General features: G+C 39.0%; 1 protein-coding gene across 1 annotated transcript in view; it reads left to right on the forward strand.

Moving 5' to 3' along the window:
* cnksr2a (connector enhancer of kinase suppressor of Ras 2a) overlaps positions 1 to 26064 on the forward strand; it is a 62413-nt gene that overhangs the window by 1375 nt on the left and 34974 nt on the right. The window contains 3 exon segments of the mRNA XM_078281152.1: positions 15720 to 15883; positions 17534 to 17736; positions 25679 to 25766. Of these exon segments, the coding sequence (XP_078137278.1) occupies positions 15720 to 15883; positions 17534 to 17736; positions 25679 to 25766 (455 nt within the window).

Genomic DNA, 26064 nt, shown 5'->3' on the forward strand with positions numbered 1-26064 from the left:
CAGCGACGCTGGAATTACTGTAATTTCACCTTGTGAGTGTGTGCGTGTGTGTGTGTGTGTGTGTGCGTGTGTCTGTGTGTGTCTGTGTGTGTGTGTGTGTGTGTGTGTGTGTGCCTGTGCGCATGCGTGTGTGTGTGTGACATCATGGCAAAATGTGGTCCTGTAAACATCTACTATAGCAGGAACTACCACTGAGCTGCTTTTGCCAGGTGTTTACATGTTGATATGTCAGATTTTGTAACCGCGATATAGTCACAACTGTGCAAGATGCAGTCACAAAACCTTACAGGTGTGTAGGTGAGATAACAATAAAGGCTGAGGTGGGAAATGGGTGTGGTCCGAGCAAGGCTAGCATACACCCCTGGCCCGGTTTGACGTTGGGGCTGGTGAGATCCCACCACAAGATGGTCTCTAGTGTCTGTTAGTGGTTGTTTGCTGTCTCTTTGACTTTTGTCTCTTTGTAATTGTTTTACACCACTTCGTGGTCATTTCACATCTCTTTGCAGAGTTTGGCATCTCTTTGCGCCCATTATGCATCTCTTTGTAGTTGTTTGATTGACTTTACAACAAGAACCGTGAACAGTCACCTCATACAGAGGTTTTGATACTAACAAGCCAGCTAACTACCTTCTTACTCTGGTTCGAGGCCACCAGAGCGCCACCCCTCTGGCCAGCCAGATTTTTAACATGCAAGGACTAAGCAGGATTGAGCTCGATTCTCTCATCCTTTTACAACAAGACAATAGTCGTAGCGATTTAAATTCATGTCATCTTAAGTGCTGTCAATCTGAGATTGGGGAATAAAAAGGAAAAGAAGAAGAAAAACACCTCAATTAAAGACAAAAAAAACCAAAATGAGTATTTATCTGAAAATGTAATTGAGTTTTGTTTACGAGAGTACTTGTGATACCTTGCAGTGATCAGAGTAGAGAGTACAGGCATTCATAATTCAAGAGGCAGGCTGATTGGGTTTGTTGCCAGGGGCCTGTGTGAACATTGAAAAACTCTTTAAATGCATTAAAAAGAAATGGCTATTGCTGATACGTTGTGCTTTCCAGCGTCCTCACTGTAGTGCACCTTTGTTATTCCTATGAATAATGGGCCAATGTAGACAATGGCACACTGGAGTTTGATAACATTTTCTAAATAATCAAGTTTCAGGCTTGATTTTTTACACCAATCATAGCTTGATCATCTTTTCATTTATCTCTAACACACAAGTTGTTGCCAACATATTTGTAACATGTTGGTAACAACTCATTTTGGCTCAGCATGCTGTGCCAATATCACCCAGGCCTCCCCAAAAAACGTCTGCCAAAAGGAGACCTGCCACAGCAAAGAACAATCCAATAATCAGATTTATTATCTAACCTAATTTAGTTTTAGCTGTGATGCCAACACTGTAAGTAAAAGTTCCATTAAAAAAGTAATATATGTCCAGTTTGGCAAAAAAGGAACTTTATGAAGGTTATGCATAACTTTTTCCCCTCCTTCAGTTTCCAGCTGTTGGTATTTTTGAAACTTAAAGCAGTTAACACTTGAGTTTGAAGGAAATGAATGGGGGCGTTATAAGGTGCTAAAAAAAAATTAGGGACTGTATCATTAAAGTTATGCTCCACCCAAAATCACAATTTCAAGGATCCAACCACTGCCAAAAAGGTGGTTATAAAAAGTTAGTAGTTTTTGTAGAATGGAGGATTTAGAGCAGTTACAATGGACTTCAATGGTGACAAGTTCATAAACTTATAATTAACAAACCAGGAATGAGGGTACGTATTTACTAATAAGTTAAGTAGCTAGTGGTTGTCAAAGAATTTCAAAGATGACAAGTTCAGAGAAATGTTGTTTATTAACACAGATTTGTCAATACTTTCTTAAAAATACCATTCATATATGTGATAAGATACTGATACGGAAAATTTTAAATGCTGTTATTATGTTTTTATTGTTTCTCATCAAACCGTTTTCCTCTTTGGTAAATATGTCATAAAAGCATATTGTTAATATCACTATACACAATGATGAATTTTGATCACATTCAAAATAATACCGGCGTCACCATAAACAATAAGATTATGGAACCAAAATTCCCGCTCTTTTAATTTGTCTGTTAATATTTTGTAGTGTCAAAATACTATAGAAATAGAGTTCTTTTAATTTAGAACTACTTTTCTTACTACTTTTTATATGTATGATGATGATGGTAGTAGATGTACTAATACCTCTGATTAACAATTTGTTTTAGCAGCAAAGACATTTAATGTAAGGGTTGAGGGTTTCTGTTGTCATGTTTCCTATTTTATTTATTTAACTCTTGCCCTGACTTTTTTATTGATTCCTGTTTCCTTCTTATTTGTTCTGTTTTTCCCAAGGGGGTAAGCGAGTATCCGGAAAGCGTACCTCCTATGGGGAAATTCTAGGCCAACAAGCCATCACCCGCCGTTAGCATTGCATTGACTCCCATTCATTTTGGTGTCACTTTGACAGCAAATAACTTTACATTTGAAGAGTTTAAAGACTCTTTGTCCATTGTTTATTTCTAAAGAAACACGACAATGTATAAAAGGCTCCATTACCTTGTATCTCACGTTATGGCCCCGTAGTAACCATTTTTGTAAAAATAGGCTAACGATTGTGTCATAACCACACGACTTTCTGTCGCACAGTAGACAAATTACCGTATACTCAGAAGCTCGCAGGCAGTTTCGACTTACATTAGCTGTTTAAGTTTAATTACTAATGTTAACTAGCATTTTAGTTAGCAATAATTAGCCTGTGCCTATGTTATCTCTTTACATATACCTACGCTCTCCGTCTCTTGGCACAGCTACCAGAAGACTTACAACTTTCAGACAGGTTGCTCACGTCACATCTACGTCTTCAAGCTCAGTTTGAGGCTGCGCAGTAATGCCATCACCGGAAAAGTGACTTCATTGGTCTCTGTCGAAGTATATGGCGTCGCTGTGTCCATTTATTTTTTCATTTATTTCCTGTACTCATCTTGTATGTTTCGCTTGGTTTACTTCCTGTATTATTTTGTAGTGTTTGGTTTCATGTGTCTTGGATTAGCTTTGTTTCCTGTTTGAGTCGGATTTGTAATACGTTTCACCTGTTCGCTCCCTCCCTGCTCGTTTGCCCCTGTATTTAACGTCCTCTGTTCAGTCCTTGTCATGTTATCGTCAATGGTCGAGTTGTTGCTTGTACCCCTGTTTACGTCTTCATGTGTTGAATTGTTTGGAGTCTTCTAGTTGCTTTGGATTTATCTTTTCTTTATTTGGATTTCCACTCTCGTTTGGTGTCATCCACATGTAAGACTAGATTTTCTGTTTAATTAAATGATACACCTGAACCTGCTCGTCGTTGTGTCTTGCATATTGGGTCCAGAAATCCGGTTCCTGTCTTAGCTCGGCCAGCCATGACATTTTAAAGTTTGAAATTTTAAACCTTAACTATAGCGCCCCATTAGGCCAGTCAGGGTAATTTTGTAAACACTGCACCAGAATAAATCTTCCCACAGAAATTGATAAAAAGAACTAGACCAGTGAAGTCCAACACGTTGCATACTGTATGACACATTTATTTTACCTTTAAATGTGCCCCTTTGATCTTTAACAGCGTTCAGGTCAATCAGTGACATTTTTCACATATCGGAACGGAGCGCCACGATGTATCATCACAAAACGCAGCCTGATCCAAAGTCCCACCCTCCACATGAACTGAGAAAAATGACTGATAACAACTAATATTAGAAATAATTGTTATTCATCATGTCTGTTTATTGCATAAAAAGCAGGTCAGGGATTTAATTTACTCACACGCTCCAATACATTTTGAAGATTTATTTACATGATGTTCTGTGTCAGTTTTTCAGAGCCTCATCATTAGATGGGTTATCGGTTGGTCATGTGCATATGGCATGTGTTTTGGTGTGCCTCTGTGTGTGTGTGTGTGTGTGTGTGTGTGTGTGTGTGTGTGTGTGTGTGTGTGTGTGTGTGTGTGTGTGTGTGTGTGTGCAGTCAGGGAGTGGGTGGATGGTGAGTTGTTCATCTCAGACCGTCTGTGCAGAACAGCTGACACACACACACACACACACACACACACACACACACACACACTCTGAACAGAAGGCTCCACCCGGGTCCTCGGACATTTGCGCTCTCACACACACACACACACACACACACACACACACACACACACACACACACACACACACACACACACACACACACAAAACACACGTGGCATGCTTTAGAGTAGTTTGGTATTCGGTTCATGCTGGCTCTCTTGGGTGTGTCTGTGGCGACAGAAGGAAACATGATATACTATATCTGTATACACTGCATGTGTGTGTACAGTAACACAGGCGTTTGGGGCCAAAAGGTCTGCACATTGTTGATTTGGCGACAGTGTTGCATTGGCACGTCTGAGGCTAAAACAATATGGGAGTGGTGCACTTCAACAGTAATATGAGAATTTGCTAAGAATGCCAAAGGATTTTTGCCATACGTCCTGTGGAAGCCGGGCAAATTTTATCTCATTTCCTTTGCATGAATTTGATCACCAGACTCGAAAATCAGAAGGAAATTGCCGTGACAGCATGTGAGCACATTTTATGACAAGAGAAAGCTGCCAGAGTGATAGTCACAGCCTCAGGATCAGTAGTGTTTAGGTGTGTGGGCTTGATCTTTTTAGACTTTTTTCAAGGTGAGAAATGCTGAGACTCATTACCCTTACATTACCTAAAATATTTGCCAGTTTGCATTAGAAAAGTCATATGAGTGTGATTAATTTGTGTGTACTGAGCAAACAAATGGTGCATAGGGGGAATTTTGTTTAAACTTTGGTCAATCAGATCTCTGGGTTTGGAAATCATTCCTACCGAAGGCCATCAAACCTTTGAACCTATCCCCACTCTGTCGCAGGCTGTTGAGATCCTTCTGGACTCACAATTCCATCCATCCATCCATCCATCCATCATATAAATGTAAGAGGTTGAGAAAAGCCTTTCGTATTGGAGACAAATCTATGCAATTATACTGTTAAATGTTGTTTCTTTATTTCCATTTTGTCTACATGGATCATGAGCTGGTTAGGATGTTTTGCCTGTTAGCTTTAGCCTCCACCTTTTTATCATGATAGCTATACAATTACTTTTTACAGGGTTTTGTTTTAAAACAAATTAGCTTAAAACATTCAAAGTCAGCCGGAGAAAGCGTTTTCAACCAACTCATGGAGCTAATGTTAGCTTAATTAGCTAGCTATTTACAGTGGCAGCTGGTCAAATCGATGGTTGCTAACTAGAAAGGAAGCTTGTTCTTGTTTACCTCTGTCTAAAACCAAAAGGTGCAATATTCACTCTCCTTTTAGCTCTGTGTTGGTGTCCACTAACTACTGAGAGAAATATCTGGCTCTTTAGCAGCTTACGTCAAAGAAGTAATCTGCATTTTAATAATTTTGTCCCATTACAAGCTTTTTGTGCTCATGGCGTTGGTCGAAATTTAATGGACATTTTTCCAGTTGCAAATAACAGCTGGGAACAGACATTTACAGGCACCATAATCCTGCTTGACACATATTGGTGTTCTGTTTATCAACTAATGCAAATTTCCAAGGAGAAAGTCTAAGTCTAAGTGAACACTATTTTTGATTTAGCATTGCCTGGAGCATTATTTTTGCCTTGATTCCCTCCTGCTGACTTATCATGCATGAGGCCTGTGCTTTTTTGTTTTTAGCTTGCCTAATTATATTGGAATAAGACGTGACAGATGGCCTTGTAGTTGAGGTCAACGAGCAAAGTAAGGAGAGCAACACTTACAGTAAACAACAGCATTTACACTCAGCAAGAAAATACAGACAAAAGCACAAAAACTGTTTTGTTTGGTTTATTTGCCCCATGCAAAATCACCCCAAACAACACTGGGATTTAAACTGACAACCCTCCGGCCATAAACTTACTTCTGATAGCCTCCGTGCTTCTAACATCGTGCATTTACAAATCCCAGGAACACACTGAATGCTCATCTACCTTTTTATTGTTATCGAAGCTTCAGAGTGCCTGGAACAGATGACACATAACCTGACAGGGAGGGCCAGATCCTTTAGAGGACTCTTGAACATCCCAAGTCACCGGAAAATCTAGTTTTATTAGACGTGTGTGTGTGTGTGTGTGTGTGTGTGTGTGTGTGTGTGTGTGTGTGTGAGACAGAGAAAGAGAGAGAGAGAGTGTTTGTGGGAGTTTGGGTCGCCTGCTGTTGTGAAAAGTGTGCCTCTGTAGGAGTTAAGTGTGTGAGTCAGCTATGAATCACACCTTTTTTTGTACCAGTCAAACACATGCGCACATATACTGTACATACACAGATGTGAGTGCACGATTGTATAGATTACACCATTACACAACAAACCCACACAGACATTTACACTATGCTTGTGATTGCCAATTTATAGAAAATACGGGACTGGGTACTTTTTGGCATTTCTACTGAATATACAGTAGAATAGTGACCCCCAACCTTGTTCCCCAGGTGGTACTTCTGCAGTAATAAAAAAAAAAAAATTATGATAACAAAAAAACAAACATATTGAGTCAGCTGTAACACCTTAACAAGCATCAGAAAGCGAGGAGAGAAGTTGAAAAGTTAGCTAAAAGTAATGCATGAACAGTTTTTAAAAATAGCTAACTAAAACGATAAATGGTAGTTAGATAAAATATTAACATTTGAAATAGTTATCTGAAATGAATATATAAACAGTTGAAATTGTTTGCTAATGCCTGGTGCACACTAGAGAATTCTCAAATCTTAACTGATTTTAAACGTGAGAGACCACAGACATAATGACAGATTTTTTATATTTTAATCCTCCTAGCGCACACACCAGACCATTCAGTCAAGATGCCGGACCACACACTTGGTGTTCTCCTAAACAATTTCAGAGTGGCGATTCCAGGGACTTGGGATCTCACCGAAACTTGTGACTTCAGAAAAAAGACGGCGGTGGACTGTCATCGCCAGCTGGTTGCGCTTGTGTGTGCTATGTTTTGCACCGAAAAACAGAAAAAGACAGAAAACTGTGGATGAACTCATAGCTGAGACGACGAAATTGGCATGGCTTATATGTACATATGCACTGCAAAATGCGTCACACAAGTGACCCCTGTCGGCTCGCTCTCATTGGCTATTGCAGGTTTCTGCTCAATGATCCATCGCTGTTCCTTTCAAACTACAGGATTTCAAGTCGAAATCGGGGAGAGTCCGATCCAGTCTGTAAGGCCGGCTGCACACTGGCTGCATGGCGTGAGCGTGGCGTTTCTGTTACATGGCGTTTTCTATGTCTTTGCACACCAGAAACGTGTCTGACATGGCGCTACTGCTGCTGCTAGCTTTGTCTGTACACATGTACTGTATGTTTCCCATTGATAAAATGAAATAATAGCGTGTTCTTCAACCCTATATACTGATTTGATTACAGCAAAGACAACGTTGGCAGTATTGACGGCAAAATAGGCTACAGAATATTTCGTTCTGGATTGACAGGTGCAATATTTGAAAATTGATTATTGAAATTATTGATTTTTTTTTTTTTAAATTACATTTATATCTGCATTTATGTCAAAACCTAGAGAAATATGTATTTGTGTCAAAATGACATATTAACATATTTTCTTATTCTAGTTTGCCTGGGAACTCTTCCAACACGCTTGCGTGTTGCGTGAAAAATAGGCGTCGGTTCTATTTTTAGCATGCACGCGTTTTTGAGACGTGCGTGTCACGCAGGCAGTGTGCAAGCTCTAACCTGTTAACATGGGAGCTGAAATAAAAATGGACACGCCACGCAGCCAGTGTGCAGCTGGCCTTACATTAAGATTATGTCTCTAAACCCCTTTATATTACGTTATCATTTGGGCAGATGATCGGTTCAGACCAGCATCGAATCTGGGAACGCCCCTGCGAGGGGCGAATCCAAAATCTGCCCGATTATCCTAAATTAGCTTAACGTATCGATAAATGGTAGTTAGCTAAAAGATAAACGGTTCAAAAAGTTAACATTAATAGAAAAATGAAAATAGTTAACTAAGAGTTATTGATAAATGGTTAGCTTCAAGTGATCAATAAACAGTTGACAGTGTTAGCTAAACAGAATTGATAAATGGCTGAAAGTAATGGATAAATGGTGAAATAAATGTTAAATAAGTGTTGATGATGTGTGAGTATTGAGTTCATCTGGCAGGGCTGTGGGGGTTTATTTGACAAAAAAAGGATGGGGAACCACTGCAGTAAGAGAGTGAATCTTGTGGAGCAGACATTATGCCGCATGTATATATTAATAACGGTAACGCACAATTTTAGTTTCTGTTTCTGTTTGCATGGATGTGTGTGCGCTCACTGATGTCGCTCACAATTTGACTCATCAGTATTCAGGGCATTCATGCTCTCCCTCACTGCCAGTGATAAGCGATGCTGATTATCAGTGAACTTTTGCTACACAGTGTTCATTCCCCCCCTTCTGCTTCTCTGCCTCTCTCAGCTATAGTAGCACTTTGCTTGTGAGAGCCAACATTGTTTTAATCAGCTTCACGTCTATTAGTACCAGGCGCCATTAACAGTCATTAACACACACGCTGTGAGAAAAAAAAAGTGCTCAGGCGCCTTACTTAAGTACAAATAGCACAAATCTAAATTGCAGTCTGAATTAACCGATGTAGCCAATGTACAAGTATGGCGGTATGAGCAGCAAGATAATACTTATACAGAATAGCCCCTTTCAATTCAATTCCATTTTATTTATAGTGTCAAGTCATAACAGATGTTATCTCAGGACACTTTACAGATAGAGTAGGTCTAGACCACCGAGACCGAGGTCCAACAATTCCCCCAAGAGCATGCATTTGGTGCAACAGCAGTGAGGAAAAACGCCCCTTTTAACAGACAGGAACCTCGGACAGAACCTGGCTCTTGGTGGGCGCCCATCTGCCTCGACCGGTTGGGGTTGACCTTTTAAAGTGTTATATTATGTTATTGAATTATTTATTATTTGTAATGATTCATTAACATGTAAGCAGAATTTCAATACTGGAGCTGGGTAAATGGATATTTAAAGGAACACACCGACTTATTGGGACTTTAGCTTATTCACCGTAACCCCCAGAGTTAGATAAGTCCATACATACGGTTCTCATCTCCGTGCGTGTTGTCTCTCCTGGAGGTAACAGGTTCCAACTAGCCTACTGCTCCGAATAAGTGATAAAATAATGCCAACATTTTCCTATTTACATGTTGTGATTTGTATAGTCACAGCGTGTACAAATAACAAGGTCACATGAGACACAGCCATCTTCTAACCGTATATAAACTGGGAACTATATTCTCAGAAAGGCGAAGCATTGCTACTCTGCTCGGGGCTTCTCAGGTGCTGCAATCATATCACTCTGCACAAGTAGCAGAAGTAGCAGAATATAGTTCCCAGTTTATATACAGTTAGAAGATGGCTGAAAGAGTGCAAATATACAATACGTTCACCAAACACTACACAAGACCAATGCTGCAGACTGAGGAAAATATCATTTATTTCTCTCCATATACCCAAATCAGTCAACATGTCAACATGGAGAATCACAACAAAATGTCTCAGTTTTCATGCTACATTACTACGGTAGTGTGCATAACACTGTTAGCTCAGCAAACAACAGACCAACATAAAATACTGTATCCAGTACAGGTTACAATTACAGTAATAATAAACAACAAACAAAAAAAATACTGTAAAAAAAATACAGTACAGAAAATACTAGACTTACCTGCTGCATTTTTATAGTGATTGGTGTGTCTACAATTAAGCAATTATGTGTTTCCGCACCTGATGGCTGTGTTCCACAGATTGGCTCATAGGTGTGGTAATTTGACAGTCAGTGCTTTGGAATTGCAAGGAAGTGACATCATGATATACTTCTGTCTAATACATGTTAGACAAGTGTTTTTAGTGTTTTGCAAATCACTGTGTATTGTTTTGCAAAACGTGAGTGAGATACAGCTTGGTAATAAGTAAGTTTTAAAGATGCTGGTTGGCGGATTTCTGAACTTTAGACAGCGGCAGGCTAGTTGTTTCCACCAACTTACAGTTTTTAAGCTAAGCTACGCTAATCGCCTCCTGCCTCTAGCTAAATACTTAACGCACAGAAATGAGAGTGGTGTCAGTCTTATAAATTATCGTATGTTTTGGATGTATAGCTGTAAAATAAATGAATTACAGTGCAATATTTTACTCGTTGTGAGTAGAAGTGTAAAAGTAGACATAAAATAGACACAGGCTACTGTACATATCTTACAAGGTAGGTTAAAGATTTAAAGTGGCCATATCATGCTCATTTTCAGGTTCATAATCGTAATTTGAGATTGTATCAGAATAGGTTTACATGGTTTAATTTTCAAAAAACACCATATTTTTGTTGTACTGCAGATTGCTGCAGCTCCTCTTTTCACCCTGTGTCAGGTCTCTGTTTTACCTACAGATTGAGACCTCTCAACTTCTGTAATATCTTTGTTGTCAGTCGCACATGCGCAGTAGCTAGGTAAGGATTACATGAGCTAGCTAGCTGTTTCTCCAACTTCGGCCTGTACAAGGCAGGATTAGCTGGGAGACTTCTTCTAAACGAGGGCACACTTCCAACTTTGCGTGGAATACCTGCGGAATAGGGACATGTAAGTAGTTATTTTGTAGATTATGGTGAACTAGTGTGTGTAGCAGTGTTTTGCCATTGAGAATGAGCCCCCTAGGCCCATCTTTCCGGCTAGTGACGAAAGCCGTGCAGATTTTGAACAGCTCACCCGGAGACTGAAGGCAGGACACATTCAGAAACCGTATCTCACTCAAAACAGCATGTTTTTTTTTCTTCAAAGTTTGTATGCGTGTGGAAGCACCAGAGACACAAAATAACACCCCAGAAAAGGTGATTTTTTTTTGTAATATGGGCACTTTAACCTGAAGTTCTTCTCCGAACCTAAAGTTATCTCAAGCAACCTTCACTTAACATGATCAAATCAATGATTAGCAAATCTTTTCATGCTTCTCAGTGGGAGCTGGGAGCCGAGATATCGCTCATCGACTTGAAGTGTTTTGGGGGGCCAGATAGTGGAATCAATATGTCTAGTTTCCTTCCAAAATGAGATAATGGTGAAAAAGACGATGCATTGTATTCAAAATCGATTGCTAGTAGACCACAAACGCTTTGTTTATTTATGTTTAAAAAAGGTAAAATGTCCTGTTTTTTTAAATTTAGATGGATTTCAGGCTCCAACGTCTTTTTTCATAACTCTATATGTGGCATTTTGAAACTGAACGCTTCATTTAGACTTCAAATGTAGTGGCTGTGGAGGGTGCAGAAAGCGACAAATGGTGTTTGCTCGTCACTGATGAGAGATGGAATGTGTGTATGTGTGTGTGTGTGTGTACGTGTGGTGAGAAATAGTTTGCATGCAATTTAGCAGCTGGCTTATGAGTTTTTTTTCTTTTCTTTTCCGTCTTCCTTTTTTCTCTCCTCTTCCCATCCTGTTTTTTTTCCTCTCCCATCTTTGTTAGTGTGGTTATGATAGATGAGTGTATTATAAAGCGGGGACTTGAAGCGGGGGAAATCAATGCTCATTCCTCAGAGTGTGTGTGTGTGTGTGTGTGTGTGTGTGTGTGTGTGTATGTGTGTGTGTATTTGGAGTGTGTTTGCCAGTTGGCTGTTTGTTAAGAGGTTAGAAGCTGGATACATTCATTGTTTTGGGAGCCAGGGGCTGCAGCTGAACTGCTCTGTCTTGATCTGCTTTCCTTTGAGTCAGCAAACCCTGTCAGGCCAGTTGAACACACAAACACCCCCACACACACACACACACACACACACACACACACACACACACACACACACACACACTCACTCACGCGCACAATAACAAAGCACGCACCCACCCACTAACACGCTCACACACTTGCAGATCTAGAGAGACCGTCCTACTCACAACAGAGACGTTACACAATCCTACAGAGAGTAAAATCTTACCTGGGTGGCTGCCTGATTGCCCATCCATTACCTCTTTTGTTCCAGTCTCTTGACTCTTGTTTCAGGTACAGAGTTTCTTTTAGGTCCTTTGGAAAGTAAATTTGTGTTCAACTTTGTTTCCGTTGACCAATAGCAAGCCATGTTGACAGTGTTGACCTCTGAGGGGACGGAGACCCCAAAATGGAGGAAGCTATGGTAGCTTATTAGCTGTGTTGCACCCTTCACTTTTATTTAACCCTCCTCTGTCAGAGTATTAATAACTGTTTCACAAAAAAAGGAAATGGCTTGAGACAAGAGTCAATGGTACAAGCTATGTGAAGTTATTGTCCTGTTAGCAACCAAGATAAGTTAACAAGCTTTGCCAACTTACTGTTAGCAAGCTTGTTAGCTCAGAGCGCTTTATTTTCCCTCTTGAATAACTCCCTCTTGAATAACTTTTTATTGAACAAAATAGTGTGCAGCGGTGATCAAAATGTCACGGGAGCTCCAGGAGCTATTGCTAACCTAACCGAGCCAGCTAGGAAGTTAGCAGTTAGCTCGCCAACTACAGCGGTTCTCCAACTAGTCCTGCGAGTAGTATTTCCCCAAGCTTCCATACAGCGTCTTTTTCTGCATGGACAAACGAATGTGATATGACTGTCACTTCATCACCAGATTAAAGACTCAGCTGCTAACTTCAGTTGCTCAGACGGTGGCAGATCAGATAACAGCCATGTCAAACTGTCAAACAATGTTGTCCTTCCAATGTTGTACTTGGGAAGCAGATCAGAAAATGCTAACATGGATCATTTTTAACTTCTCTGACAAACAACAAGTTGAGTTGTTTACATTAGTTTGGAGAACTTGTTGCATTCATTGGTTTCCATTAAGGATGGAAATTAATTAGCAGACTCTTGAAGCTTGCTGAAGTTATGTAATCCATCACAGTGTGCCGTACATCAAGTTTGTTTTAATGAGGACAGTTTTCAATTACCATGCAATGGCAATGTAAGATTGACAACCTTTAATGCAGACTAGATGTTCACTGTGATGGATTACACAACTCAAGCTAATTTCAAGAGTCAACAAGTGGACTTTTATGGTGTAGATAATTTAATTAATACCAATTGATGTCTGCAAATGTACTGTCCAATCTAAATCTGTTCACCATCCATTTAAAAATGGTCAGCAAAAACATGACAAACTCACTAGCATGGTCCTCTAAAGGGATGTTGATAGCTTTGTCATATTATGGGTTGTAAAAGCTGTTTGGCGATGATACAAGTACAATTATTGTTGATCATCTTTATCAGTCCCTTCAGCTTCTGTCTCTTCCTTCTCGCTCTCTATCTTCCCCTTATTACATTGTGAAACAGGTCTCAAAATCACACATTTTCTGCCTTACATAAAAAAGAAAAACAAAACAAAAGAAGACCTAAATGCCTTTTGTGGCCCTCAGGTGTCTCTCAAAAACCAAATGCTTTTTATTTTTTTTATCTAATCCTATTGTGGTTTGAAACAGGGTTGGGCTGAAATCTACAAAACTGCAAACAAGCTGAAATGTCTCAAAAACACGACACAGCAGCTGTTGTGTTATCTGAAACAAACAGAGCAGCAGTAAAAATGTCTGGCATTTTCCTGAGTAGAAGAAATCTGTCCTCCCTATAGGCTGACTTTAAAGAGGGAAACCGCAGGTAAAAAATATGGCAACAAAAGCTGATTATTCTGGAGTGCAGCCCGAAATCTATAATTTAAAAGTAGGCATGTGTCCGATTATTGATCAGAGAGTGTTGAAGAAAGTCTCAGTTGTGGATGGGTCATGAAGAGTGACGATGTTGTTGGGATTATTCCCCTCCGGTGCTTAGGACCCATACTTTCTATCTACCTTATGTGTTTTCTCATAAATGCCATAAACACAGATATGATTACAGGCAGTATAGTAGATATAAACACCTTCAACCAACAGTGCCGCCACGATGTAACAGTATAATAGTTTCTCAGAAGATTAGTCCGTAAAAGATACTTTCAAAATAAAGTTATCAACCTTATTTGACCTGACTTGCTTGTCAACTCTTCCTCTTTTCTGCCACTTCCATTTTTACTGCACAATTTGATTCTCTGTTTACATTTTTTAATTAGCAATGGCTCAATTGACTTTACATGTAATTTAAAAGGGGTTGCTTGTAGAGATGAACACACAGAGAATTATACTAGTCTCTATTATTACTAGTCTGCAGTACAGCCCAGCTCTATGGAGCTTTTCAGCATATTTTAGGTCATTGTTTAAGTTCTATAACTACTGAACGTTTACTTATTGGTTCAGTCTTATCGCTCTGATAAACCCATTGTACACTACCTGACCAGCACCAAACAGCAGGCAACTTTGGAGACTAGCTGGTGGAGATTTCAGTGGAGCATTTTGCAGCTTAAGAGTCACATATTTCCATTAGAGTTAAAGGTGCTGTAGGTAGGATTGGGAAGATCCAGGACTTAGCCAAAACATTTGAACATCGACAACTTCTCAGTCCCTCCCCCCTTTTCTGCTAAAGCCCAAAACGTTCTCCTAAGCCCCTCCCCCCACAAGGGAGAATGAATGTGTGAGCATGAGCAGTGATTGACACGCAGTTAGACACCCCCCCTGGCCCTGATTGGTGCATCTGAACAGACAGCTGTGGATTTTTGCAAATCTCACTACAGGCTGTAGGTGGTGCCAGAGGCAGAGCCAGATTTTTTTTATTAAATGACCTGCTTCTACTCAAACATAGGGTCAGTTTCAGCAAATATGACAGAAAATTAGTTTTATAAGTCTTACCTACTGCACCTTTAACAGAGAGTGAATATTGGACTTCGTCATAGGTATGGACCTGCGCTACTCCCTTAAAATGCATGTGTGTGTGCTGTGTGTACAAAAAGGGATTTAACTACCAATTTGCCTTGTGTACATTGTGTGGAATGACAAATAATAATATGCCAGAATCATTACTCCAGATAATGGTAATGTTGCTCAGTCTTTGCTGGATGTGGGAATAAGCAACTGCTTGCTAACACGTTAGTGCTGAGTCCTTGGCAGCGGCCCGGGGTTGAATTCGACGCGTGGCCCTTTGCTGTGTGTCAATCACTCTCTCTCTCCTTTCCTGTCTATCTTCATTATATAATGAAAATAAATAAAAAAAAGCCCATAAATCCTATATAATCCTGCCCCCAGATGGGCCAAAAACATGTTCATGCAGGTTTAAAGTCTTATTTTCTTAAAACACATGCTAAATTCTGCCTGTTAAGATTATGTTAAGTCTTTTCCAAAGCAAAAAAGCTTTTTTTTTCTTGATTCTAAAACAGCAGCCTGACTTTTTCCTATATACTTATTCCTCTAAATTTCTTGAGACAGGTTAATTGTCTTTTGAAAACATTGTTTATTTTTTCAACTGTTAAGGATTTTAGGGGTAAATTATAGACAGAATGACTTGTTAAATGTTTTCTTTTGCAGTGTAGATTTAATATAGCATAAATCATCGTGGCGATATGAAGAAAATGCGGTGTCAACCCCGGATATTTCAGGTTAACTGTGTACTATCTATGTTTTGTTCTCAGTCCTAAGAAGAAAAAGATGTATTAATCTCTGTTGCGGTCGTGATCTTATATGGGAACAAATCTGAGTGTATTTATTGTGAGTGCCTCTAATAATATGTGTGTGTGTTTTCTTCAGGTCTGGACGACTGCTTGCAGCAGTATGTGTGTGTGTTTGAGCGCGGAGGTGTGTGCGGGGAGAGGCTGCTGAGAATTAGCCACGCCGAGCTGGAGGACCTGGGAGTTTCTCGCATCGGACACCAGGAGCTCATTCTGGAGGCTGTCGACTTGCTGTGTGCTTTGGTAAGTGTGTGTTTTAGTGCACTGCTGAACTCTCATTAGCCCTCTTTACGGCCACAGCTGTAAGAATGAATTCTTGTTCTGCTTGAATGCACAATGTGATAGATTGCACAAAGTACATTTAGTTGTGCTGCATCAAAGCCTTGCATTTCCCAATTGTCACAATCACAAACTAAGAAAAAAGTTTTGAAATGGCGCTTTAAAGCTTCTTCAAACTACATTGTAAGACATGTAAGGTGTTGGGGTTTGCCAAAATAGAAGTATTATAAAAGACACAACTGAAAATTCTTGAGTACCAGTGGTGGAAGAAGTACTCAGATCTTACACTTAAATTAAAGTAATAGGCTACCACAGTGTAGAAATACTGTCTTACAAGTAAAAGTCCTGCATTTGAAATCTTACTACTAAAAGTACAAATGTATTAGCATCAAAATATTAAAGTGCCAAAAGTAAAAGTACTCATTATACAGAATGGCCCATTTCAGAATATATGATATAAGTGTATTATAATAATTGATGCATTATTGTGTACATCACTTTAATGTTTCAGCTGGTAAAGGTGGAGCTATTTTAATTATTTTATATACTGATTGGTAGCTTGTACGTTTACCCCCGAGGTTCAATAAAGTCTTATCTTAACATACAATAATATACAAGACTTTTATTGTTGATTACATTTTGTATTTAAAAATTAAGTGCAATATTTCCCTCTGAGATATAGCGGAGTGGAAGTATAAAGTAACAGAAAATGGAAATACTAAAGTAGACAAGTTTACAGGTTTACAAGTACCTCATAATTGTACTTAAGCACTTGAGTAAATATACTTAGTTACTTTCCATCACTGTTTAGTACAACCTATAAGTTCAAATGACAACCTGTAATAATAATATGGTCTACAGAGAGATTGGAAGAGAATGGTTGGCTACTGAGGGTGGGTATCACATAGTAAACAAACGTGTCATTTCATTTTTCATATTTCTGAATTTAAGTGTCATTATGGCTTCTACAAGTCAATCAAGTATGTGTTCATTTTGGTTTCCTTTCCTTCTGGCTCACACAAAAACATTTAGTAGGTTGAAAGATGCATTTGTTCAAAAGTCGTTTAACACCAGAATCCCTAGCTGAAAGATAAAGAGGCCTGGATAGGTTAAAATAAGTATCATATCGTGTTTGAATGTAAGAATGCAACTTGACAAATAGAAAATAATACTTCCCTAAGGACTATTTTAAACAAATAAAGAATAGTATAGTGTTTATTACACTCAGAGAAGCCAAAAGTGACATATCACAGACAGTGATTTCATTGCATTGTCTTCCTCCTGTGTTCCATTGTTAAGTCTTTATGTTGTGTTGCTCAATAATCTGACAACATTCGGAAAATCCCTGGACACAAGTTGATGCAAAAATGAATGACTAACAAAGAGTTAAGGTGTTTTAAAATAACATCAGTCAGTCAGTGTGATGACCTCTCTATCAGATATGCAATATAAGTCATTCATATGCACCAAAGCTTGTAAACATGTTAACAAATTCGATCCTAATCAGTATTCATGGTGGTTCAGTGTCTGGAGGTTCAGCTAATCTTTGTTTATGTGTGTGTGTGTGTGTGTGTGTGTGTGTGTGTGTGTGTGTGTGTGTGTGTGTGTGTGTAGAACTCAGGTCTGGAGACAGAGAGCGTCAGGACTCTGGCTCACAAGCTCGGCGCCTCGGCCAAAAACCTGCAGAACTTCATTTCCGGCCGCCGCCGCAGCAGCCAATCAGAGAGCAGGTCCTCACGGCGTCTCCCCAATGATCTGCTGACCTCTGTTGTCGACCTCATCACCGCCGCCAAGAGCCTGCTGGCCTGGCTGGACAGGTAATGTGTTTACAGGCTCTCTGTCGCTGTTTCAAAGATATATGCTCTGTTTCTCTTCTACACAGATGTGATGAGTTGCCATTTTTATTATTTTACTTTTCCTATGTCAGCAGGATACTTTTCATAGAAGGACTAACAATTAACAATGACAATAGGATGTGGTTTCCATGCTGTGACATGTCAATATGTCTTCCAAGAAAAAGGCCCTGCACACCCACACAGGTGTTTTCAGTTGGAGTGGTTCATTGAGTTCATTAACAAGTGAAGCCAGATACAAACAAACAGCGTAGCTCCTTTGAAATGAGCTGAATTCATTGTATTAGTGTTAATATTGGATTTTTTGTCGAGGTGACTGCAGTTTGTTGTAACCTGTGGTTCATTTCAAGCAGGAGACGTTTTCACTGTCAGAAAAATTCTGATGTGTCTGACTTTGGATTAAAGGTAGAATTAGGCAGTTCTAGTTTATTTTGGTTGCGAGGTAGGTGCGTATTTTTTATGTTTTGAGTTTAGCTTTAGAATAATTATCAACCAAAAAACAATGGATATTAGAGCTGAAACAATTAGCCAAATAATCATTTAGTAAATCGACAGAAATGTATAATTCTTTAGGCAACTATTGTTATTATGGACTTATCATTTGATATATGTTAAGAGAAGCCTTTATTTATCTTCAAAAGGGGAAATCAGGCGTTGCAGCAGCACAAAGGCAGCAATTAGTACAGATAAATAGAGAAAGGTAAAAAAAGTAACAAGTAGAAGTACAAATTATATAAAATAAAATAAGAATATAAATAGAAACTAAACAAGATCCAATTAAACAAAAAATTACAAGCAAGCAGTGCACAATGATGCACTTAAACTAAAAGTGCAATATGTTAGTAAGTAAGTCATTTTTTTGTGCAAAAAAGTCTAAATTAACTGGTTCCAGGTTCTTAAATGTGAATATTTTCTATTATAGTAAATTGAGTTGGTTGAACAAAACACATTCTAACATTTCATAGTTTAAATCAATCATTAATCAAACTATTAGATACGATTATCATTAAAATGACACTATTATTAATAACACTAATGTATTTAATACTTCATATGGAAACTAGCGTTATGAAGGTCCCCTCTGTTGAAGTCTGTTGATCTAGCGCATGCAAACGTTTTCAGTTTTTTTTCCAATCTGAACACAAGCTCTCCTCTCCTACAGCTGTTGGCTGTTGACAGAAATATGTTTTTTTTCCCCAAAGGAATAATGTCAGTGTTTTTTCCAACCATGTTTCTCTGTCTCTCCCTCTGCTCTCTTCTCCTCTCTGTCACTTCATTTATCCATGACTCGACGTGATCTCCTGCACACGACACACACGTCAGATAAAGGTCTTTGCCTTCGGCTTCTTGAAATGCCGTGCACCCGCATCTGTCCTTAGGCCATCTAGACACACAAAGGAGAGCCACAAGCACACTCAGACCCATCGAAACACCCACACACTTTGTACTAAACACACACGTTTGCAGACACACGCCCACATCTGCACGCACTGACACACACTTATGCAAGCGCACACGCGTTCGCCCACGCACGGTGATGCAACTGTAAATGGCAAAGCGACATTGAGAAAGTGATAGACTCAGCAGAGCCGACGCTTCATGCTCTCTATTCTTCATTTCTGAGACATACTGTATCTGTGTCCGGGCAGTGTCAAATACTACTTTTTTAAGGTTTTATCCTGCATATTACACATGCCAACCAGGAAGAAAAGAGCATTTTCCAGCTGTGTAAATTTAACATGCATATGATCCCACCAGGGCTTTCATTTCAATGAAATCTCATCTTCTAAAATTGATTTCTACTGCCTAGGAATAGCAAATGAGCGAGTAAAACAAGCTGAATTTAAGCTGCATGGTGGATAATATGTTGAATTCACTAATATACCCTGACGATGTGGAAGAAGGTTATGCTTTCCGAGGATGTTGGGCTAAAAACTGTGTCGTATTAATACGCAGATGACTCTTTCCTAGAAGGTTTACACCAGCAGCAAATTAGCATAAGGCATGTTAAAACTGAACTTTCATCTCCCCCTGATTGTTAGTTATTAGACCTCTCAGGGATAATGGAAAAGTCAGACATCAGTTCAGCGCTTAGGCAGCATAATGTAGTTTCTCTCTAATGACTTGAGAAGACATTTAAGCAACCTTTTCATGTATGAAATAACAGCGTGGGTACAGGAAAGAGCACCTTTTCCCTGCCTCTGACACCCTGATGTGTCCTTATATATCTACTTTTCTTTGTCTCTGGGTGACAAACACCATTTTCATCTCCGTGCTGACATCAAATGACACTGCAAAATGCTTTAAATCTGTCAGTGATGTTATCAGGAATGCACAATGACTGAAATTTGCCGCAATTCTTGTTTCTTTGAACTCTTCATTTCCTCTTTATATGCACATTTGAAAGTGCCTACATATAAATTAATAACATGGCCACATACAACTAGATATTATGTGTGATGTATTTTGCTGATAGTGTAAAAAATGGTTCTTTTTTTTTCTGTGTTTTTAACCAATGTGGTGAAGCAGACTTTACATTTTTTAAATCAAAACTACCCAGCAGGGAATAACTCAAAATGGATTATGTGATGATATTTATATATGTACATTTACTCGATTACTGTACTTAAAGGGATAGTTTGGATGTTTGGAAGTGAGGTTGAATCCATAGTCAGCGTATTATACCTACTGTAGATGGCCGTCAGCACTCCCCCAGTTTGGAGAAGCAAACAGAAGTCCCGACACGGAAGCTAAGCCATGTACTGCTGTGGACGGGGGCAGCAGCTAAACCTAATTTCGCCACCTAAATAAAAAATCTCTATTGGTTTAAGTGTACACTATTTTTAGAATATTTTCACTGCTTTACCTTGCTGTCAGACAGCCCTTTCCGACCGGGAACTGAAGCCGTTTTCTATGCTTGAAAATACAGTATAAGACCTATCCCTTTAAAGGAACACGCCGACTTATTGGGACTTTAGCTTATTCACCGTAACCCCCAGAGTTAGATAAGTCCATACATACCCTTCTCATCTCCGTGCGTAGCCTAGCACGGATCCTGAAAGTAACCGGCTCTATCTAGCCTACTGCTCCGAATAAGTGACAAAATAATGCCAACATGTTCCTATTTACATGTTGTAATTTGTATAGTCACAGCGTGTACAAATAACAAGGTCACATGAGACACAGTCATCTTCTAACCGTATACAAACTGGGAACTATATTCTCAGAAAGGCGAAGCAGTGCTGAGGCAGTTCACAACATGTAAATAGGAACATGTTGCAGTTATTTTGTCACTTATTCACTTATAATAAGCTGAAGTCCCAATAAGTCGGCGTGTTCCTTTAAAGTACAATTTTGAGGTACGTCTACTTTATTTAACAGCTGGTTAATTTTCAGAATACATAAAACACATGAAATACAAAGTATCGTTAAAGATTTAACCAGTGGTTCCTGAAGATCATATTTATGGGTTTTGTCACTTACTCTTATTATTATCATTATTATTATTATTTTTGTCTTACTTTGTACGTAAATTTGATAGATAATCAAGCTCTAATATTCGGAACTACCGTTCCCATATTGTTTTGGGAGATGTAAACAGGAAGTATAATATTGCCATGGAGTCAGTTAGTTAGCTAGCTATACTATGACCTACAACTAGAGCCCCGTTTTTTAAAGCTTATATTTGTTTAAATTTTGGCAAATGAACACTATTAAAAGTATGCCAAACTAGCTATTAACAGTTCCTGTTTGCACTGGACCCATGGAAGTGCAGACAACTATCACTGAATTACTTTTATACTGAAGAAAACTGAAAAACTTGATGATTCTAAGTAGTTCGGGAGTAAGAAGGAGGATGTCTTTTTTTTTATGATTTCTAACATTTATGGACAATTTATACGCTATGGACATTGGATATAATGAAATGCATGGATAGTGTAAGTCACACTGATTCTTAAAATATGTGTATCATGTCTGTCTATTTCGTTCCTTACTTGCCTTTCACCTCACGCAATTAGCATCATCTGTTTTCTGCAGGGTTCAAAATTAGCACCATTTACTAGCCAAATGCTGGTAAAAAACGCACGTTGCTGGTACATGTGCGTCTCTAACCAGCCAAAAAAACAATGGTAATCTATTAAGTGGCTAGTAGAATTTGAACATTCACAAGCCATTTGGCTGGTGGACTAAAAGGTACATTTTGAACCCTGGTTTTCTGAGGGTTGTTTGAGTGTTGGAGCCTGACGGTTAGCAAACAGTCTGTATAGCCTTAGGTCCTGCATATATATATAGAACACAGCCTCAATACTGATGACCCAAATATCACACACACACACACACACACACACACACACACACACACACACACACACACACACACACACACACACACACACACACAACACAGATACAGCATACACTTGAGGCTGTGGTCGAATTTTAATCTGGGTCTTTAATACAATTAAGTAAAGTAATGGTGTGTGTGTGTGTGTGTGTGTGTGTGTGTGTGTGTGTGTGTGTGTGTGTGTGTGTGTGTGTGTTTTGGGGTATATTTGTGCTTCTTTTGTTCATTTCATCACTCTGGTGCAAACAGTGGTGGAAGTGAATTTACTCAAGTACTGTAGGCCTACTTACCTAAGTAAAAGGTTGAGGTAGGCTACTTTTCATTTCATTTTACTTTCTACTTCTTTGCTTCATTACATTTCATTAAAGAAAATTGCCCTTTTTACTCCACTACAATTATCTGATCTGAAATTATTTGCACTCAAAATATGTGAAGATCTTATAAAATGTGATGCTGTATTATACATTAAAAACTACCCAATAGTATGTACAAGTACAGCTGATGATTAATCGGTTAGTCGATTGACAGAAAGATTAATCTGCAACTATTTTGATTAGTCATTTTTCACGCAGTAACATTTCATGGGTCAAATGTGAGGATTTGCTGCTTTTCCTTTTTTATTATTTTAATAATGTTTTAACTACTGTGAAGGTGTCCTTTTGGGCTCTGGGTAATTGTAACAGCATTTATCACTATTTTCAGAATTTTGACAAACCAACATTCCTCTGCATTGAGTACTTTTAGTTTTAATACTTTAAGTACATATAATTAAAAAAGATTTTTACAGTGTGGTATACATATTTTTTACATAGGCTGAGTAAAGGCTCTGATCTGAATACTTCCTCCACCACTGGTTGAAAACATACTTCATGTATGTCATGAAGCCTGAATGATAATGACTTCCAGTCATACTGTATGCATTAGTGTTGATGTCTCTTTGTGTCTGTATGCAGTCATAAGCACCGCATTAGCCACAGAGTGTTCCTTGTCGTTAACATCTTCACACCTGAAAAGCCTATTATGTTACCATACGCGCCTCATTTATAAACATTGTATTGGCACAAAAAAAAGGGCTTTAAAGACCTTGTTCTCTCATGAAAAAAATGAGCACATGCATGAAAACATGTGGGAGACTTTGGGAATTGATGGTGCCAATGGCAAAGTGTGATAAATCCCCAATGGTCTAATAACCCTCTTCACACTGTTTATTTCAGTCAACAGCCAAACTATGCCTTTTTGGTTTGTTGTTTCCAAAACCTGGATTAAAATAAAAGTAGTATGAGGTGTGTAAATTGGTGCACTCAGAACAGAATGGCCCACCTAGTTCTCTAATGCAGCTTCATTCATTCCTCCAAATGTGGTGTCCCCTTTCCTCTGTGGGAGTTGAATCTCCACTGTAAAGAAGCCATTTTTGAGCATGTAAGCTTATTCTTGAAGTTGGATGTCTTTTGTAATTGGTCACAATAGAGCTATTGACAGACCAGCATTAAACTGTAATGTTTAACATTTTGCATTAGTAGCTTGACGTTTCACATTTTTGCATATTATTAAAGGGCCACAATGGACATTTCATTAATCATATCGGAGTAATTGTTGCAGTTAATGGAGCTGCATATCAGGGCCTGTGCATGTGTGCAACACTTTCAGCATGTAGATGAGCATTTTGATTGAGTGTGAACTCTTTTCTTCGTCTAAGTGTGGCATCAATCCCAGTTTTCTGAATGAGGTTGCAGAGGCCCATTCTTTCTCATGGTTGTCGATTTTGACAGCATCAAACATTTTTTGTTGAAGCCCCTCCTGTTATGGTTCCACTGGCAGCATCACTAAAGATCCATCTGAAGTCCATCATCTTGACTTTAGCTTAGACTTGGCTTTTGTGCGTACATTTTTATATTAATGAACGTCTGTTACATTCAAGCCATTGCCAAATGATTATGATTCTTATTAAGACTCCACACAACTCTCTCTGTATTTCTCAGTATGGTGTGTTCAGAAGATTGGTGTCGTCTGGTGACTTACCTCTTCTGAAGAGGCCATCATGTTTTTAACGTAAAAACACGTAAAGTGCGCCTAATTATGTATTCCGCGGTATGTACAAAAACCGCCTCTGAAAGCGCGCCTCTATTTTGCGGTGAAAATTCTTTGCCTCTTAAAAGCAGGTGTAAACGAGTTTCCTCGCATACGCCTCCTGGTGAAATGGCAGCAGTAATCCGAGCAAGGCGAAGACATATGCCAAGGAGACGAGCTGAAAAGATTTTTGCCACAAGGATCACACTTTTTCAGTTGAGTGACAATTGACATTCCATTCCAGCAGTTGTCAAACTCCTCGTTACATTACAAATATTGGCATCATGATCATTTCAAACAGTCATAGCATCAGCAGTGGGAATATCGCAGTCTGCACTCAGCCGTATCATAGCACCAGTACTTAACGCTTTGCTACAGCGCACTAGTCAATACATACATTTCCCCACCACTAATGCTGAAATAACACGCATCACGCTGTTACCTCATGAACAAGCAGATCAACTTCGTTATCGCTAAATCTTTGTTTTCGCTGTTTTGACTGACTTGGTGGCTGATCCACGATAGAAAGATGTGCGCAATTTACGGTGTAGTGGGCAGAGAAAGGGGCTGATTACCCGATGAACTGCAGGTTTAGTAAATACGACGTGAGCTGAAGTATCACAGCGTGCACTTTCTGCGGGTTGGCCATGGCGCTGATAATGCTACATTCGCAAATGTATGTACATCTGGCCCCAAGTATCAATCTATTATTATGTATGTGTTGGTCAGTTTGTCTGCTTGACAATCCCATTTTGCAGCAATTCAATTGAAGTGAGATGAACAAACAGAGACAAGAATCTTTTTAGATAAAGCAGATGTTGACAAAGTTTCCTTTTGGGGACATAATTTGAAATTGGGAAAAATGTGAAGTTAGAAAAAAGGTAATTAATTGCAGTATATCGCAGGATATTGCAATATGTTTAAAATTGCAATAATATCGTATCGTGACATAAGGATCGTGATGATATCGTATCGTGAAGCCTCTGGTGATTCCCACCCCTACTAATTGGTCGATTAATTGATAATGAAAATACAAATAATAATAAGTTGCAGCCCTGTATAACAGTAAAGTATGTCAAAGGAGAACCACAACATCAACATTTTTATCAAACATAAAAATATTGATAGGAAATGAGTTCTGATCATCTACGTAACGTCTGCTTATGATAACCTCTTATATTGTATTAAAGGTTATAGCAAAAACAATGCAAACAGACAGACATTTAAAGTGAAATGACACAAACATAACTTTCTTTCTGTCACTTTACTCCACGTTTTCGGTTGTTATCCTACAAATGCCACTTCCCTAATTTATAACACACGTGATGTCGCAGATTCACTCATGTGCGAGTCGTAAAACACTTTCTATAGATTTGTGTGTATGTGTGCGCACAGTGTCTGTCTCACTAACAATGCTCCTGTCCCATCTCTGTACATTATTGAATGCAGCAGGAACATTATAAGACATGCTGCTGTGTTATCTGTTCCTTCCAGGTCTCCCTTTGCTACAGTGGCAGACTACTCAGTAACCCGAAATAATGTCATTCAACTCTGCCTGGAGCTCACCACCATTGTACAGCAGGTGTGTGTAATTGTTTGTGTGTGTGTATATGTGTGTGTATATGTGTGTGTGTGTGTGTGTGTGTGTGTTTGTGTGTGTGTGTGTAAAGACTGATAGCTTTTATTCTGCCATGGTTGTCATATCACCCTAAGAACGGTGTGTGTGGGTGTGATGCAGCAACCTCAGACTCTCTGCATCCTCGAGCGAGACTCAATTCTTTGCTATTTACGTCCTTACAGTCTGTCTTCTCTGTGACTGATGTGTGTGTAAATAAAAGATAAATGTGTCTGTTTGCGTGGGTGTGTTTTTTTTGTATCTG

Source organism: Sander vitreus, chromosome 22 (genome assembly GCF_031162955.1).
Source record: "Sander vitreus isolate 19-12246 chromosome 22, sanVit1, whole genome shotgun sequence".
Lineage (NCBI taxonomy): Eukaryota > Metazoa > Chordata > Actinopteri > Perciformes > Percidae > Sander > Sander vitreus.